This window comes from Aphis gossypii, chromosome X (genome assembly GCF_020184175.1).
Source record: "Aphis gossypii isolate Hap1 chromosome X, ASM2018417v2, whole genome shotgun sequence".
Classification (NCBI taxonomy): domain Eukaryota; kingdom Metazoa; phylum Arthropoda; class Insecta; order Hemiptera; family Aphididae; genus Aphis; species Aphis gossypii.
In genome coordinates, this window is record NC_065533.1 from 64,531,462 (window position 1) to 64,549,930 (window position 18,469).

The window sequence follows — 18,469 nt, forward strand, 5'->3', positions numbered from 1 at the left end:
TAAACCTTTCCTTGTTAAACGTTTTTTTATAAATATCAAATCACTTTAAGTGATATAATTTCAATGAATAAGAAAATAATCTACTAGTTAATAAATTTCGATACAATTCTTATGAACTATAAATAAGAAAAGGTGTTCATCATTTATTGTAAACAACGGTGTTGGAGATAAAAACAGTATTTGGATAGGTAACTTATTCAAATCATTTTTTTTAAGTATATTAACATTAAATAAAAACATTTTTTTGATCACTCAAAATACCTATGTTGATTTTAAATATAAATCTTAGATTTTGCAACAAAGAATAAATTTTTACGATATTGTTTCCAAACAGATTTGAATATACTACTTTATCTGAAAATTATGATATTAGTAACTTTATAGATCACATACATACTATTAATGATTTTACTAAGTTTATGATTTTTAAAAATCACTAGGTCCTCACCCCTGGAAAAGTTAGGTTACAATCATCACATTTATCAATTTATTCTTAGTTAGTTTATTCCGATGTGAAAAAGGGTCTTTTTTGGAAAAGTTGCGTCAGTTTTAGTAATGATATTCTACTAGGTAAAAACAATATCTGTTAAAAATTGGTGAATAAATTCTTAATAAAATTTGCTAATTTATTAAGGAAACATGGAGACGTAGACTTTAATTCTCAAACTCAGTATCATAAGTTGGCAATAGTTGAAGGTGAATCATCCATTTAAGTATATAAAAATTCAACATACGATATTAGAAACTAGTTGAAACTTTACGTATACAGCAAGTTTTTGAAAAATGAAAATAGAGAAAGACTTGTTCCAATAATAAAAATAGTATTTAATAGTACCTAGATAACAGAATATAGTTACCTATAAGAGGCTACCTGATTGGCAGTTCATTACTTAATATGAATTATTGCAATTGAAGAGAATTTTCGTTCATTATTAAGGTTCCGAATAGATAATGAAAATATAGTTTTGGAAAATCATTTAATGACAGCTAAAAATAATTACACTTTTAATGTTAATAAAATATCGACAAATTAATTAATAAATGATTGTGACATTGAAGTTCTTTAAATTGTATTTAATCGAATACAGAAGGCTAAATAAAACTGTATTTTATTTGATGATACAACTGATGTATGTCACATATCACAATTAGTTTATCAAATAGACATATTAAAAGACAAGCAAGATTTAATTGGTTCTGTTTATCTTCACGAGGACAATTAAAATGCAATAATACGAGTAGCAGGCATATTAACACAACAATCATTATAACCGATTCCTACACATGAAAATAAATCTATTCTCACACATTTCTACTATTTCCAATTTTTGAACCAAGTATTTCTCCTGTTTTAGTTGGTTCTGAATATTTTAAACCTAATGTACCTATTATTTTCATTATCTGTGTTAAAATCAAAAGCATTTGCACTACAAGAATTGCGGACCTCCACCCCCTCCGGAAATTTTCCTAAAGACTGTTTTCGGTCTACTAGGACAATTTCCCCCAATATATTTTTAATATAAACATATCCTACCTTTTTTTAAAAAAAAAGTTTATTATTTAATATTAAATTATTTTTTGAGCTCGCCATAAACCAAATTCACAAGCAGTTATTAAATTTTTAAGTATCAAACTTGGTACAGTTCAAAAAAAATAAAATAAAATAAATATGAACAAAGGCTAAGAAATATGTGTTAAGAAATAACAATAGAATCAAATATCAAGTTGTTTTTATAAAATTAATCGTTTTAAGTTGGAATTTTTTGCCATTTTTAAAGGTTATTCATTATTTTTTGTGTAGGCAATCTACATTTAAGTATATTTATACATAGAAATAATATATATATTCATGTGTGTTTATGTGTTAGTGACATTTATTGATTATTGTATATATTTATAATGTTCATTTTTTATTTACTTTCTTTCCCGTAATATTTTCATGTATTCTTGCAAATAAACCGTTTTTGTTGTATTTTTTGTATCGGTTTATTAATTGGTTATGAAATTTAATTCTATAAGTGTCAGTTCCAGTTTCAAGAAGTTCACTCCATAGTTGTTCAATTGCTGAAAATGAAATGCAACCCTAGTTTTATAACTAAAAAATAATTTTTAAAACAACATGAAATTTGCTTTTGTTCTGACAACTTTAATAGGTATAATAATATGATTGCTGGTGTATACCTATTTTACGTAAGCAACACAGTTTTGTGACAAGTAGTAGAGTTTATCAAATATATCGAACACATTGCAATAAAACAAGTAAGTTTATAAATAATATTTTTAAAAAATCTTATTATTCAAATCTGGGGCCAAGCTAAACTGATTAATATAAGACCGATACAAGCTTTCCAGTCTAACCTAATGGTATATGACCATCGACGCACTACACAAGGATCTACGAATCTCAACAGTCAATGAAATAACCACTCGACACTACAAAAAGTTTCATTCAAGCCAAAACCCTTTTATTTCCCGTATGTCTTCTATAACCAACCACAGCAACCCTCCAATGTGATTAAAAATAAAATGGTCAATAGATGGGCCTTGCCTAACACAGGAGATATTATTGATAGACGGTTTTCCGCCTTCAAGACAATTAATACAACTATTAGTATTATTATAGACGAGTAGTATTCAATTTACTTGTTGTGTTTTCTGTGTGAATATTAAACATAGATTTTTAATAAAAAAAAAAAAAACAAACAAACAAACGAACTATACTTGGAATTGAAGTGAATGATTGTAATCATGATTTTTGGTATTTCGTAAAATATTTTTATTACATCATTGTTATAAATGCTCTTCTACGGGTATTTTTTACATTTAGTATATTCATTTGGTACGTGTATATTAATTAAGAATAAACTCATGTACTTCCCACTTATTCTTTTAGATATTGGATTGATTAAATTTCTTCACCCATAGTTCGTAGTCTTTAAATTATATTTAAATGGTGAACTTCATTCACAATTGGTACACATTTTCAGTTTAATTATTTATTAGCTGATCATACTATCATTATTGTAGTGTATAATGTGTATGAAAAAGTAAATATTATTATAAATGTAATAATATTATTAACGTTCATAATACATAATTACAAATAACAATAATTAGTGATTTGTTTATTTGAATGTGCATAGTTCAAAGGAGTACTTATATCTATCTGGGCATAACAACCCTCGTATACATGAATATATTAAGTTAGAAATTAGTTTTATATAAGATAACGTTACTATTAGATACACAATTAAATGTATATATTATAATTATATAATCTATATACATATAGGAGACCACCTCTATTCATTCTTCAATGCCCAGACTAAATCACTGGGTCTAGAGACTTGAAATCTTGTACAAAGGTTCTTTAAGCAATGTAGGGGCACACTAAGAAATAATTTTTCAAAATTCAACCTCTAAGGGGGTAAAAGAGGGGCTCTTAAAAGTTTGCATAGATTTTATATAGCTACATAGTATATACAGTAGCTTTAATAGAAAGTGACAATATAATGAAAAGTGTTTATAATGTATTTGGAATTGAGACCTAAACGTAATATAATGTCTAAAAATTATATTAATCACAGATCTTTATCCATTTTTATTTTTTAATTCGTATAAATTGACTGAGTAATAAGTATTTTACGATGTATAATAGACACTTTCGAACACTTTCGAATATCAATATAGATACTTCATACTTTTAATATTACAGTAAATACTAACACACGACACGAAAATGCCAAAAAATAAACTAATACACGGGGAACGCCATGTCGGGACAGCTAGTTATGTGTAATAAACAAAAACATTATTTATATTAATAGAATGTTTAATATATTATGCAATAAATAAAAATACTTACGAACAGTATCATCTAAGATCAATGATTTTCCTGTAATCAAAAACAAACACTAAATTGTCTTTAAATATATCATTTTTTTTTATAGTATTAGGATATTGTTATATATAGATTATACGTTATTTATTAGTGTATCTTCAAGGTTATAATTTCACAATATCTCTATTAGTTTAAACCTCCACACAACATAAAATTAATACCAAGTTCTTGAAATAAAAATTTTCGTCAAACTTTCATCAATGTTTTATGTGTATAATAATTATTATATTGATTAAGTATATAGGTAGTGTATAGGTATATATATTAAGTATATGTAGATAATTTATATAATATACAGCAATTTTGTTTGCATTTTTTGTAAGTACTAGATAATCTCAGAAACTAACTAAAAGATAAAACAATTTTAAAATAAATATTGTATATCAAATTGAATGTATACCTATATCAAACCACCTATGAAAATATTTCCTACCTACGCCCATGCCCGGCGGAATAGTACTAATGGACCCCCGTCCACCATAGGATCGTTCTAAGTATTAGTTATTTCGCATAACCTAACGGAATTTCGTCAAACGCGACAATTGTAAAACAAAAAACTTGTACAGTTTCGACATCCTACACTGAATGATCGTAATAAGACTAATATAAGTGGTCATATTATATTACCGTTCCAATGATAATCAGTGTGTATTTGTATCTAGTTTTTAAAAGGCAACTGACATAAAAGTATATAATTTATAAACTAGGTAATAATTAATTACTATGTATTCTTAGTAAAATACATGTTGGTAAACTTTAAAACTTTACTTGTGACAACAGGCATTAAAATATAAATATTATAGTTATTATTAGGGCTAGGATTTATATGCAATAAAAAGTTGTAAAATATGCATTTTATTTACCAAAATATGCAAAAATATGCAAAAACAAATTTTTATTATTTCTAGAGTATTATTATTTATCATAATTCAAAATTGTATTATTATTACATTAAAATATTGAATATTAGTTTATATTATATCATTATTACATGCTACTATAATGTGTTGTTTCAATAATTTTCAAATACAAACATCCAGCGATTTGAACGTAAAATAGATTTATACTGACTAAAACTCCTTTCCACATCACACGATGTTATTGGTGCATATTTTAAATAATGCGATTTATCCTGGAGTTAATCAATATCGATTTCTTAGATAGATAATATTTATACTTTATATTTACAATAATTCGACGGATAAACCAAAAATTATCGATTTTATGAAAAAAACACCATTTAAAATTAACAATAAATTATAAAAATTTGAAAATTTAAGTTAAAAAAAAGTCAAAATTCCAAAAATCTATAAATATGCAATTATATGCATTGTGTTCAAAATATGCAAAAATAAGCAAAAATAAATTGGTTCTATTTAAACGAGAATTAGCCAAATCATGGACAAATCTGACAACCATTAAATTTGGACTTAAGGAAAAAAACATGCAAATGCATATAAATCCTAGCCCTAGTTATTATATAATAATTATGTCTAACTATATACATATATAATGAGTAATAACTATACTTATTAAGTGGTCAATTATTAATATCTAATAAAACAATATTATTTTTTCTTTCATAGAACGGGTAATGAGAGTAGCATACTACTTTTATTTTACAAAAGTGTAACCTAATTATAAATTTTTTTAAATTATTGTTAAACCAGGTACCTTAATAGTAAAAAATAATAATAATAATAATAATTTAGACAAATATAATGGCATAAAGCTAATATAATTTATTACATTTTATAAAATACTGGTGAAAATGTTAAAAATATTTAGGTAATATTCATTTTTATAAACATTTCTAAAGACAATACTCGTATTAATAATTATAATTTTATTATTGTTAATAAAAATAACAATATCGTATAAATGAAGTCAAATATATTTTCAAGTCTCAAAGAATATCAGACTTAAAAATAGGTTAGGTTATTGTTTTTCTACTTAACATACTACATTAAATTGTTCGTACTTTTTTCCTATTCATACCAGTATATCACCAATGTATAAGTACCTATCTACAATTCAATTTTAATAAAATATTTTTTACAAAATATCAATGATTAAAAATTAAATTACAATAATTTAACAAATTACATATTTGTAATACATATTTGTTATATTATATATTTCACTTTTTGTTTATAAAAATTTTAAAAAAACTTATAGATAATTATCACAGCAAAATTAAAATTAAATATAAAATGTAATAAAAATTGAAATTGAAATTTTATTCTGTATGTTTTACATCTATTTCTTGCATATTTTGACTTTTTTTTAGTACATGTTTGCTTTCATATTTTTAATTTTAAAATGCATATAAATCCGGTCTTTGATAATAATGAAATTTATTTTTATAGAGTGCATGCTACAACTGTTTTTCCCCGGGACTCAATTTAACCAATCCCGTACTAGAACGCCCTTTCAAAGGGAATCGGACATTTCGGCACGGCAGTTTCGGCGCTGGAAATTTCGGCGCGTCGTTTTTTTTTTTTAATTAACTATTACTATTATGAAAAATAATCTTTATAAAATCATCAACAGTACAATCCTACCAAATATAGCTGTTATCGTATAACGTAAAAACCGATTATATATGTAAGATAAAGGTGTAGTGTTCAACGCCGACGTAACTCCTACGAGATATGGTGGTTAGCTACGACGACTCGCATCGGTATGGGGGTGAGGTGACACAGATTTCTTAATACCTATTGAATGTTAACACAATATTTGATTGTATAATAATAATGTATAATATAGAAATGAATAATAATAATGAACGTAAGTAATATTTACAGAGTTACTACCGTTAAAGACGTCTCTTTGTCGGTCAGCGAATAATAATTATAATTTTAATAATAATAATATGTCTTATGGACAATTATTATAAAACATAAAACAATAGTAACGATACCACGGCGGTGATGGCGGTGAGATTACAATATTATGACAACGTCGGCGACGGCGGCAGGTGATAGCACAATGACATCAGCTGTTGACGGCGGCGGCACAATGGTCAATGACCTCACGGCAGCGGCGGTGACACCGACGAGTAATTCTTCAAATTGTAACGGACAACCGACAACGTCCAAATCGCAATTATCCAACACGACAGGGTGTGTGCACTCGAGTGCTCAATTTAATAGGAACGATACACACAGACGACGGAGTTTACACCATCAATATCAGTATTTCCGTGAGCTGAGATTACGTCGCACACGTGGTTGTCGGAGTAAATCGCAATATGTACCAAATCCTCCGAACAGCGACCGAAACACCACGGCAATAATCACGCACAACTATTGTTGTCTCAAGTTCAACGAGATACTTGCGACTTGCGGACGTAACACCTAAACACGGCCAAACCAAAAAAAATGTTACGGCACACGCCACACACACGAGTATAAAAAGATACCTAAGGCGCACGGGCCGTTGTAGTTCGGCACCGTCGGAACGCAGACAGACAGGCGGCACGGAGACGACGTCCGAGCCGTCCAGGTCGTGGGCATGGGCGGGGAAGGAGTCCAAAGTTCGAGATTCGTCGTGTTATCGTGCGGTATCGCGCGCGCCGATGGTAAAGTCCCGATAGGAAAAGGCGGCAGTTTAAACATGTTGGTTATTAACTCACATAAAATCTAAAAATACAAAACAAATAATAATATATCATTATTTGAATATTACAATAAATTTTAAAAATACAAAATAAATAACATAACAATAAAGTTTTATATGTTTTATAATACATGATTACACGGTTAAAATATAAATTATGATACCTAATGATTTTATAATTATTTAAAAAAATGAATTAATAATACTTTAAAAATGTTAATAATATACAATTGAAATTTATTTAAAAAAAATATTATTAGCGATTCCCTTTAAATAGTCAAAAAAAATGAATTAATAATACTTTAAAAATGTTAATAATATACAATTGAAATTTATTTTAAAGAAATATTATGAGCGATTCCCTTTGAATAGTCTATACAATTTCTTATATTATATTCACTAACTATTTTATGTAATCGATAATTTAGGTCGGTATATTTTTTAAATTTTTTAGGGGTCTCCCTCTAGCGGTTAGTTGCGCCATAAAAACATCGTGACCTGTTTAAACCCTTCTTAGGCAATTTATACATGTCCAATTTGTTGGGCCACACACTCCTATTTCAATATTCAACTTCCTATTTGCTGCCTCGGCATGATTATTTGTTCTATTTTCTGAATTTAAGACTTTATCATATAAATTACAAATTTCTGGAGGGAAACGCGCATTTCTTCTTCCCCGACCATTACGGTTAATTCGACCTATATAATTATCTTCGAACCATTCTAATAAATAATTTAATTTTCATCAAGATTTTGAGCTAATAAATCAACTGCAAAATCAAGATTTTCTATTTTTACAAATGCTAATGAAATTATCGTTTTAACTGATATAGAAAAATCAGCATCATTGTTATATCGAGTTGTGAGATTTAATGCACCAACTTGCTTTTTAAAATTGTTCGACAAATGAAATAAACACCCATATATTTTAACATTGGTAAATGCTTTTTTTATTGATTTATAGCCGGTCTTAAATTTTTCAACATTAAAAACATATGTTACTGATTGTTTATCGGGGAGTAAAATATAAACCATAGGCAGTATACCATGTAAATATTCAGCTAATATTACATATACTTGACTGAATAATGAAGGTGCAACTTTAAATGTACCATCCATGTACCAAACGCTCGAATTTTCCAAAATATCAAGGCTCTTAGATCGAGCAAAATTAATATTCTGTTAGAACCTGGACCACTATCACTTGTAACGAAATGACTTTTACACGTGATTTTCTTTAAATTGTCATTTACATATACTTTATTTAAACACAAAACAATAGTTGTAACAGTTAATAGAAGATTACAATATTTTCTTTTAATGTGTTTTTTCTCTTCGAGCATATAATAAAAAGAACATAAAACATATATGTGATACAATAACATAGATATAGAATAGTGTATGTCTGACTCACGGTGTCCAAGGGGTGTGATCAGCTGGCGGGGAATGGTTGGTCTGGATGATATTGTGTAGGTATACTACTACGGTACTGCCGTAGTCCGTACACAATACCACCAGAGGGACGTGGAAAGGAAAACACGTCTATCTCTGTATAGGTATACTGCTACGGTACTGCCGTAGTCCGTATACAAAGATAGACGGTCGGAAGTCGGGGTTATCGGCAGCGTTGGTGACTGGATTGCTGTTGCGCTTGGTCCTAGTCGGCGGTGTCGGCGGTCGGATCGCTGTTGGGCTTGGTCGGCGTTGTCGACGGTCGGATCGCTGTTGATTAGTAGTTATAGTACTTCGGAGACCACGATACAGGGCGTTAATACAGACAAGCTGTATTCCTCTGTACCATCTCCGTCATACTATAACTAGCTAATCGGAAAGGAGAATAACTTGCTTTTTGACCATCGACGGGTCGTATTTATGCCTAGTCACGTGCTTCTCGGGCAGCAGTTGTTCCGGAATCCACTACGACGTTTTGTCGTGTTCCGTTCATTTATCCGTAGTTTCTGCTACCGTGTATATGCACTAAGCATTTGTTAATCGACTCCGATGATGTTCCTAATAATTATTGGCCGGCGGACGACCTTTAAATATGGTAAAACGTCCGTCCACGCCAGTTAAGTAAAAGTGTGAGCGCAATAGCGCTATCTGTTGCGCGCGTAGTGTGGAAGTAGTGTGCGCGCCGCAGACTTTTTAGTTCGGCCGTACTCCACTGGTAGTGGTAGTGGTATTATTGGCGTAATTATTGGCAGTATAAACGATTTCTCGTTACACACTTTGTAAAAATATTTCCTTATTACCGTTTGATGAAGAATACATAGTATACGTGGGTGGGATGTCTAGTGTAGTTAGGTCGACTGGATTATGTGGTGCCATTTGGATTTCTTTACGTTTTCGGCAAATCGTTTTTTTTTAAAGTTGAATTACTTGGCAAAGTGGCCTGAATTCAAACAACAATGAATATCTTTTTAAATAATTTAATAAAAATATATAAATGTATGTAATATTTTTTTTTAATTAGCTTTCATATGCTAAACTACATTATGGTTCCTAAAATTAAATTAACGGGCCTAGTAAAAACAAAAAGCTGTCTGAAATTTGTACTTACTTTAGCTGCTTCGGATAAAGATCCAACACATTCGTTTATTACAGTGTTTCCCAACCGGTGGTCCGTGGGCCAGTCATAGGTGATCCGCGGTACCTTTCTTCGTTTTCTATTAAAAATTATTTTTTTTTTTTAAACAGCGAAAAATATTTTATTTTACCATAATATACGGTTATCTTATCGTTGTTTCTGCCGACGACCGATAAGTATTTTCTTCTTTTATAAGTGTGTAGGTATCAGGGTAATAAGGGTACAGTAAAATAATAAAAATTTACATTTTTCGATAAATTTTGTGTATTCTTGTTAATGAGCAAAAAAAAAAGGTCTTCCTAGTTTGCGTAAAATTGAGGTGGTCCGCGACATATAAAATATTATCGAAAAAGGTCCGTGGTGGTAAAATGGTTGGGAAACACTGGTTTATTACAACTGATGTAGGCTCCATTGTTTGAAGTGCATGTGTCTTAATTTTTGTAATTTCAGCCACTACTTCAATTTTAGCCGCTTCAGAATCATGAGTATGGTCGTTAATTTGTTTTTGTATAATATAATCATCGATTCCTGTATGAATTCAACAATTACATATATATCTTTATTGCGACACCTCCAAAATCGCTTTGTACGGTTAAAATTAAATTTGTCGAAGATATACATGAAACCGTCTAGTACAAAAATTTCACGTTCGCGGTTCGATAATAAAATAGACATTTTAAGTAAGTATAAATTTTTGTGCAGCAATGATGATAGGTCGAGAACTGGATTAGAAAATACGCATTTCTTCTTCCTCGACCATTACGGTTAGTTTGACTTATATAATTATCTTCTAAAGATTATAAGATTATCTGAAGATATAGATTTTGGATTACACTGATTGCTTTACAGTTCATACACTACACGTATACATAATCATCACTTTATCTTAACTGCTGTGGGTTAATAACCTATACTTTTATTTTACCTATATAGACATATAGTCGGTTCTTACGTTACACGATAACAGATATATTTGGTAGGATTGCACTAGGTATTGACAATTTTATTAAGATTATTTTTCATAATAGTAATAGTTAATTTAAAAAAAAAACACCGCGCAGAAATTTCCTCGCGCCGAAACAGCCGTGCCGAAAGATTCTAGGTCACTTTGTACGGTCGTCGGTCAGGCATTAAAAGTGCGAAACGCGGTCACATAGTACGGTCTGGTAAAAAGGTACATTGCAGAACGCGGACACTTTGTACTATTATATACATAAAGTATATTATATAAATATAAGTTTTTTACCTACGTAGTAACTAGTAATTATGTAAAGTGTTAATTAATTAAAATAGAAAAAATAAAAATAATATTGATATAAAATATGGTATAATAATAATAATAATAATAATCTAAATAATCAAATAATCAATAATATCATTCTATCATCAAACTACATGTAAAGATGTGTACAATATAAATATCAAAAATGTCAAAGAGTAGTATAATATAAAAAACTGTTGGAAAATGTTAACTTTTCACCTCTGTAATACTCTATAATATTCATTTTTACAACGGAAACCACCCCCATACTTTGAAATTGGAGCATTATTTCGACTAGTTATGCTGTACACAGACACAAAAAAAAAAACATACATCATAAAAAATAAAAAAATATTATGAATTTTCAACTACAAACATTATATTTTCACAACTTTGACATACTTCAAAAAAATTTAAATGCTTATAAAAAAATTGTGTGAATGATTTTTTTTTAACTACTACAAGAACCACTTATAAGAAACATTTTTTTTAAATGTTAACCTTTTAAGTTTTTTTTGGCACCCAAAATTTTTTTTCGACACTTAAAAAAAATACTCAGAAAAAAATTTAAATTTTCAGTTAAACAAATAGATAAATAAATAGCTAAAACAAAAATATTTTGAAAATTTAACTGTACATCGATAACATTAATACAAGCATTTAATCAAAATTTCAAATATATACATTACATAGTGTTTAGTTTTTAAATTACAACTAAATAATCGATTTTGTCAAAAATTGATTTTGTGAAAAAATTACAGTTTTCCGTCACTATTTTTTTTTTTGAAAACTACTAGAAAAATTTAGCCTCTAAAATGCACCAAGAAAACCTCCCCTGAAGTTTGAAATTGAAGAATTATTTCAACAATAGTTATGCTGTACAAATGCAAAAACAAAAAAAAAAACCCACATCATTGTACAATCAATTCAATCGCTTCGTTCAGAATTTAAAATACAAACAAGTTTTTAAATGAATTTTTTAATGCGATTTTTGTTTATGACATTAGAGTCATTTCATCAAAACTACATACAAATTAAATGTACTATGTTGAGCCAAAATAATTTAAACTCGTTTTATTTTATTTGTGTAGATAGCAATTATTTGATACTGCTAGACGTGGACCATATGATCATCCCAGCGCAACCCATTTGCGCCCCTGAATCAAAGCCCATATGCGCTCGATTCAGATCAGATGAATATCGTGCAACGTTACCATTTATTGAATATATTGGCGTGTAATAATAAAATCTAAAATAATATTTGATCGTTTCTAAAGCTAATCGAAACCGAATTTTTAAATTTTTTAAAAAGAATAATAATTCACTTTTTTAATTGTTTGTTATTCAACCAACTAACCTGACTATTTAACCCATTCTTTGCAGGGTCTTGATTTTGGGAAAAACGGAATAACCGTGTATTTTTATCATTTCTTTTACTTTTGCCACAGTTAAAAAACATACTTTTATTGCCTTTTGTAGCCATGATAACATTATACTAATTGAAGTGTTAAAAACTATTGTTACGGGTCGCGCAGATTTGCAAATGTTCCAATATTATAATTTAATTATGTCTTATTAATATTTATTATTTTTGTCTACAACAACTATAGAGTTGTTTTGGAAGCGTTGACGATTATATAGTCTGTATATTTTATATTATTTCATTATTTATTTACTCTGTATCGCAATTTATTTTTAGTCTAAACCGGTCGAATCCCAGTCATACCCCCCTCCCCCGCACAGGAAATCTTTATTTTCTATTCGATTTTATTTGTAATATATTTTTAGATACTACACAAATGCGTATGCTATCTATTGAGATGTTGTATTATTAATTTATGTGTTTCCATTATCTTCTATACCGGTAGGCTATCTATAGTATATTTAATCTAAGCTATTACCTAGTCACTGTTACGTATGTTACTACACCACCTACATTCATAATAAATAACTTGGTGTTAAAATTTTTTAGTATTACAAAAGCTAAAGCAACTTCTATGTGATTCTCAATCCATACTGATCCTACGTGGAAAATCGTATGACTGAGGATGAGACTTTAAAAAATATAAAAACTGTAAAAGGCGAGATTATTTCAATCATAGATTATGTAAAACTACCATCTCGCAAGTAGCTCCAGCTGCTCTTGGGTCTAGATGTAAAAATAAACTGGAAAAGACATTAAATATTTCTTGTTTGTGCTAAAAATATATTCAAATAAACCGTAAAATCTTTAGGTTTAATTTGGAAACCACATGCAGATGAATTGCGATTTAATGTTACCAAACAAATTAATGTTGATATGGTAACTAAGATAGTCATATTATAGTTTTTTGTTGACATTCTTGGATTTCATACTTTTGTATTAATTAAAGGAAAGATATTGCTTCATCAGTTATGGCTGTTTAAAATACACTACACTAAGTTTTGGATTACATAGAGCATAGATTGAAACAGTACGATACACAAATTGAATATTTAGAGGATTTATGAATTCCAAAGAAGGCTAAGTCTGGCATGGTTGATATGTTTGAACTACATGTATTTTCTGATGCTTATGTATGGTAAATCTAAAAATGATGAATGGCAATCAAAAATTTTCTATTCAAGAACGATAATAGCTACAATAAAAATTCCCATAATTTCACGTCTAGAATTATATGAACCCCAATTACTCATTTAATCGTCAATTAAGGTATCACAATCTTGAGGATTTTAAATTTTAGTTGGTTATTACGATTTTTAAATTATATCTAAAATTAGATATCAACTCAAGAACAATAATTCCTGACATTAAATCAGTTAAAATTATATTATTATAAAGATCAAAAACGATGCCTTTCAGGATGAACACTAACTGTTGTTCAACGAAAAAGAGATCGCACGAAACAGTATGCTGAAGACGCTTTGTCTATTTCTGAAGGATGGATTGATATTAGTTAGAAACTGTTAATTTTATATCTATCACTGAGTTACCCTTTGTTATCAGTTCTTATTTTGCACAAATATATACATACTATACATCAATTTACTTCTCCCGCATACTACCACATCATATGGTTTGGTCTGTAAATATTGGTGCGCTATGAGGTATTTTGGTGACCCGACTCACGGCCTATTATTGTTAGTACTCGTGTCATGCATGATGAGACTACCACATCACTCGCAAGAGTACTCAAATTTGTAAAATTACTAAAAATTAGGTAACCATGGGCATTATTAAAACATGATTATCGTTAACTGAATATAATTATTTCAAACCTCTCAATCACAAATAATGTTGATCATATACGTTAAATCGTATTCACCTCACGATTGAATTGTGCAAATACGCGGCAGTAGTCGACGCCAACAGGTGATAAGGTACTAGAAAAAGAACCTTGGAATGAAAATTTGACTGTATAGATAAAGGATGGTTTAAAAATGACCACGGCAAGTGTAAAAGAATTGCGTTGATTATGGCAAGATAAATCACACTGTAACAATATAAAAAACTGTTTACAGTATGACGAAATACTGTTAACCCCCTAGTACTACCCCTTTACACTGATACTTATTTTGTTAAAATTTGGTCGTTAAAAATTATTTTTTAAAAATTATGTTGAAATTTGTGATTTATTGTCTGATTTTGAGCTTTGTTTGTTTAAGACTACAGCAATCGTAACTAATTTAAGCTTAGTTAAACCGAAAATATTATAAGTACCTATGTTACAAAATACAAACATTATTTATTTTTAAAATAAATTTCATATGTTCGTACTCACTAAATATCGTCAAGTGATATTTTTCATTTTCAGCTGTTCATAATTAACGTTAAATCATTAAAATATTGTACAAAACTTTCCATAAAATATAATATTGATGTTAAAATATTACTTTTAGGGGACTAAGATGTTACACGTTTAAATAGTATTTCACTAAACAGTATAATAAATTTCTAGTATTTCTCTAATACGATAGGTCAATCCATATTATTATTTTTTTTAAAAAAATAAGTACCTAAATCAATTTTCATATACATCAATGAGTATATTTATAATATTTTTATAATAGTAATTATTGCTGAGGAGAAAATTGGATCGTTTGAAAATTTCATAGCTCTAATATATTAAAAATTGTAATTAACATAAGAAAAAATGTAAGCAAAATTTGTGGGTGTTAACTTCATATTTGTTTCACATGTTGAACATCAAATATTGGAGGTCCCACACTTGCAGAATAAATAATGATACAAATCAGTAAGGATGAATCTTTAATTTAATGCAGATATGTCTAGTTTCTTAATTAATTATTACCTTAATTTGGGAAATGAATTGCTATACGACATTTAAACGTGTAACTAAATAAGTATGAATCAACAATTTTATCTAGCACGTTCGCCGCCAAGTGTCACATATGTGTGACATGAGGTTTCTTTAAAAAAACCCATGTCACACATATGTGACACTCGGTATGAGATTTTCAATTATTTATCGTAGGCTTGGGTTTCTTCAAACAAATATAATAGCATAATGGTTTTATTAAGCGCTACTTACGCCATCTAACGGTGTACGAGGTTTTTTGTTAGCGTCACGAAATAGTAAGATAACGAAATTAATATTACGTATTAAGTTTGGGTTTATCTTAAGATTATCAAAAAAGTCTTGGGCGGTGAACATGCTAGAAAATCGTTTTCAAACATTTTGGCACCATTTTTATTTTTTATTGAAAAAACAACTGAGTCATTATTTCTAATATGGAACTACCTATTAAAAATGTTTTTTTTATATTTTTTACACCTCTAATTTTTATAGAAATAAAAAAATAAAGTTATGGTAAGAAATCAATATTTTGAGAAACGCGGTCTCCTTTATTTGTAGTATCTATTCCTAACCAAATAAAAATACAAGTTTTGTACACTATTCACATATTTAAATCATTTACTAAAATATGATATTTACCTGGAGAAATAATCTCGCTTTGAAACTCATCTAAACACAGATAATGCATTGAATGAAAATACTATTGTTATTAACATAGTTTGGACAGATATAACATTATATTAATTATTATTTTTCTACTTATTTATAAAAACTAAAACAAAATAAATTATTTTATTTTATGGATTTTGAAATATATATGTTACTGGTAGAGTACGAAAAGCTGATAGTGTAGATTGGAACACTATAAGTTTTATCCAGTATGCACTTCCCGTGCATACTGGATAAAATAAACAAATATTATTTATCAACTAACCAGGTAAACTATGCATTACCTATTACCCCATATGTGTATCAAGTACTTTGATAAAATAAAATATGATTAAATATCGATTGTAGATAGTTATACAGGTAACTTTGTTACAATGAATTATTTTTAATGATATTTTAATCTGGAGTACAGTTTATTTTCCATATGTACACTGTACACCACTGTTCAGCGTATTATATTCTTATTTATTTATGGTTTATTACAACGCGTTAAACGAAAAATTTTATAATTTTATAATTTTAATTTTATTGATATAAATAAATTTAGAAAAAGATGAAAACTCGGTGTATTGAGCAGAAATTAAATATGGAAAGGAAATGGAAAAAACAAATAAATCACACATTTCCAAGAAATCCGACCTTACCTATTACAAATTAAAGAAGATTAATTAATATTTCTGATATTATTACGTATTTGAGAAGTTTTTTATAACATTTTGAACGATAACGTTTACAACAGAGGTAATACATAATATTATACACCAAGAGTGATAAATTATTTGATCACAACGTGCCAAAAATGACCTTTTACGAGCTTGCCATGAAAAATATTCAGTATAATAAGAAAATAAATTATTGTAATTTTATTGTATAATTGATTTATTAATATAATAAAGGTTAGTAAAGTTGAAGTACATATTATAATAACAATATTTTGCTAATTTTTATTTTCTGAATGTGATTTATTTTTTGAATACTTGAACCTAATTTGTTGATATATGGTTTGCAATTACTAATTAGTAACCATAATTTGATTTTATTTCGCACTGAATTCATCAGTTACTAGGTTTCTTGAATCAGATTTTACAACATTTATTTCTGAAAGTAGTGAATGTTGAACAAAAAATAAACATAACAGCTAATATTACTATTTTTAAAGTGGAATAATGCTGTGGAATTGTATTCCACATTTTCAAAATGCTCCCTGTGTTTACGATCAATTTTCTTATTACCTAATCTCATTACGCTGAAATTCTTCCAATTAATTTCTTAACGAATTTTTCTTTCCATACTCGACTAAAAATCTACCAGCTGCATTTCAAATTATCCAAATTCAACAATTCAAACACTTTTAAGATGAGTTTTACATATATTTTAGAATTAATTGTCAATGTATATTTAAATGTTAAAAATGTTGACCTTAATTGTGAACTGACAGAAATTTCTATAAATCCTAATGAGTTATATTATTTAAATTATTTAAATAATATAATTAATATAAGTATATAATTATATTATAATATAATATATTATTTAAATCAGCAGTTCTCAATTTTTTTTTTGTACCACTTAGGTGAATTATTATTAATCAGCCACGTATCGTTAATGACTAAAAATAGAACGATCCAAATTGTAAAATTAAATATTTTACTTTTTAGTTAAATGCATTTATTTTAAATCTAAAGTCAGTAAAATACAAAAATATAACTATTTTTATTTATTGGTTTTTTAAAATTAAATATGAATTAAATAGGTAACAAATTTTCAATGAGATCAAAATAGAATATTTCTTTTTAATTTTCAGTTGTATCACCGCTCGGTCTTCCGCGTACCACAGTTTGAGAACCGTTGGTTTAAAGAATTAAAATCAATTGTACTTTCTACCAATGATAGTATGAATATGTCTAAAAAAAAAAAAATACGACCAAATACTCAAAATCAGCCTATACTTTGAGGGGCCCACAAAGTTTTACTCGGTAGCTCGCCAGACCAATCCGGCCCCCGGGGCCCTTATCATAACTGTGGTAAATCTTAACAACTGGTTATCTTAACATAAGTACCAAGTTTTTTAAATTTGTCTTTATAATGGATATTTATGTAAATAAAAAAACCTTAACTTCAATCATTGACGA

The 18,469-nt window shown here is 28.3% G+C and overlaps 1 protein-coding gene across 1 annotated transcript in view; it reads right to left on the reverse strand.

The window, feature by feature from the left end:
* Positions 1–16,607, reverse strand: part of LOC126551913 (uncharacterized) — a 51,196-nt gene extending 34,589 nt beyond the window's left edge. Inside the window, exons 1-4 of the mRNA XM_050206304.1 lie at positions 16,308–16,607; positions 15,132–15,164; positions 3,866–3,895; positions 1,919–2,064 (exon numbers count right to left, since the gene is read on the reverse strand). Of these exons, the coding sequence (XP_050062261.1) occupies positions 1,919–2,064; positions 3,866–3,895; positions 15,132–15,164; positions 16,308–16,356 (258 nt within the window). The 5' untranslated portion in view covers positions 16,357–16,607. The remainder of the gene's footprint in view (positions 1–1,918; positions 2,065–3,865; positions 3,896–15,131; positions 15,165–16,307) is intronic.
* Positions 16,608–18,469: the final 1,862 nt, after the last annotated feature.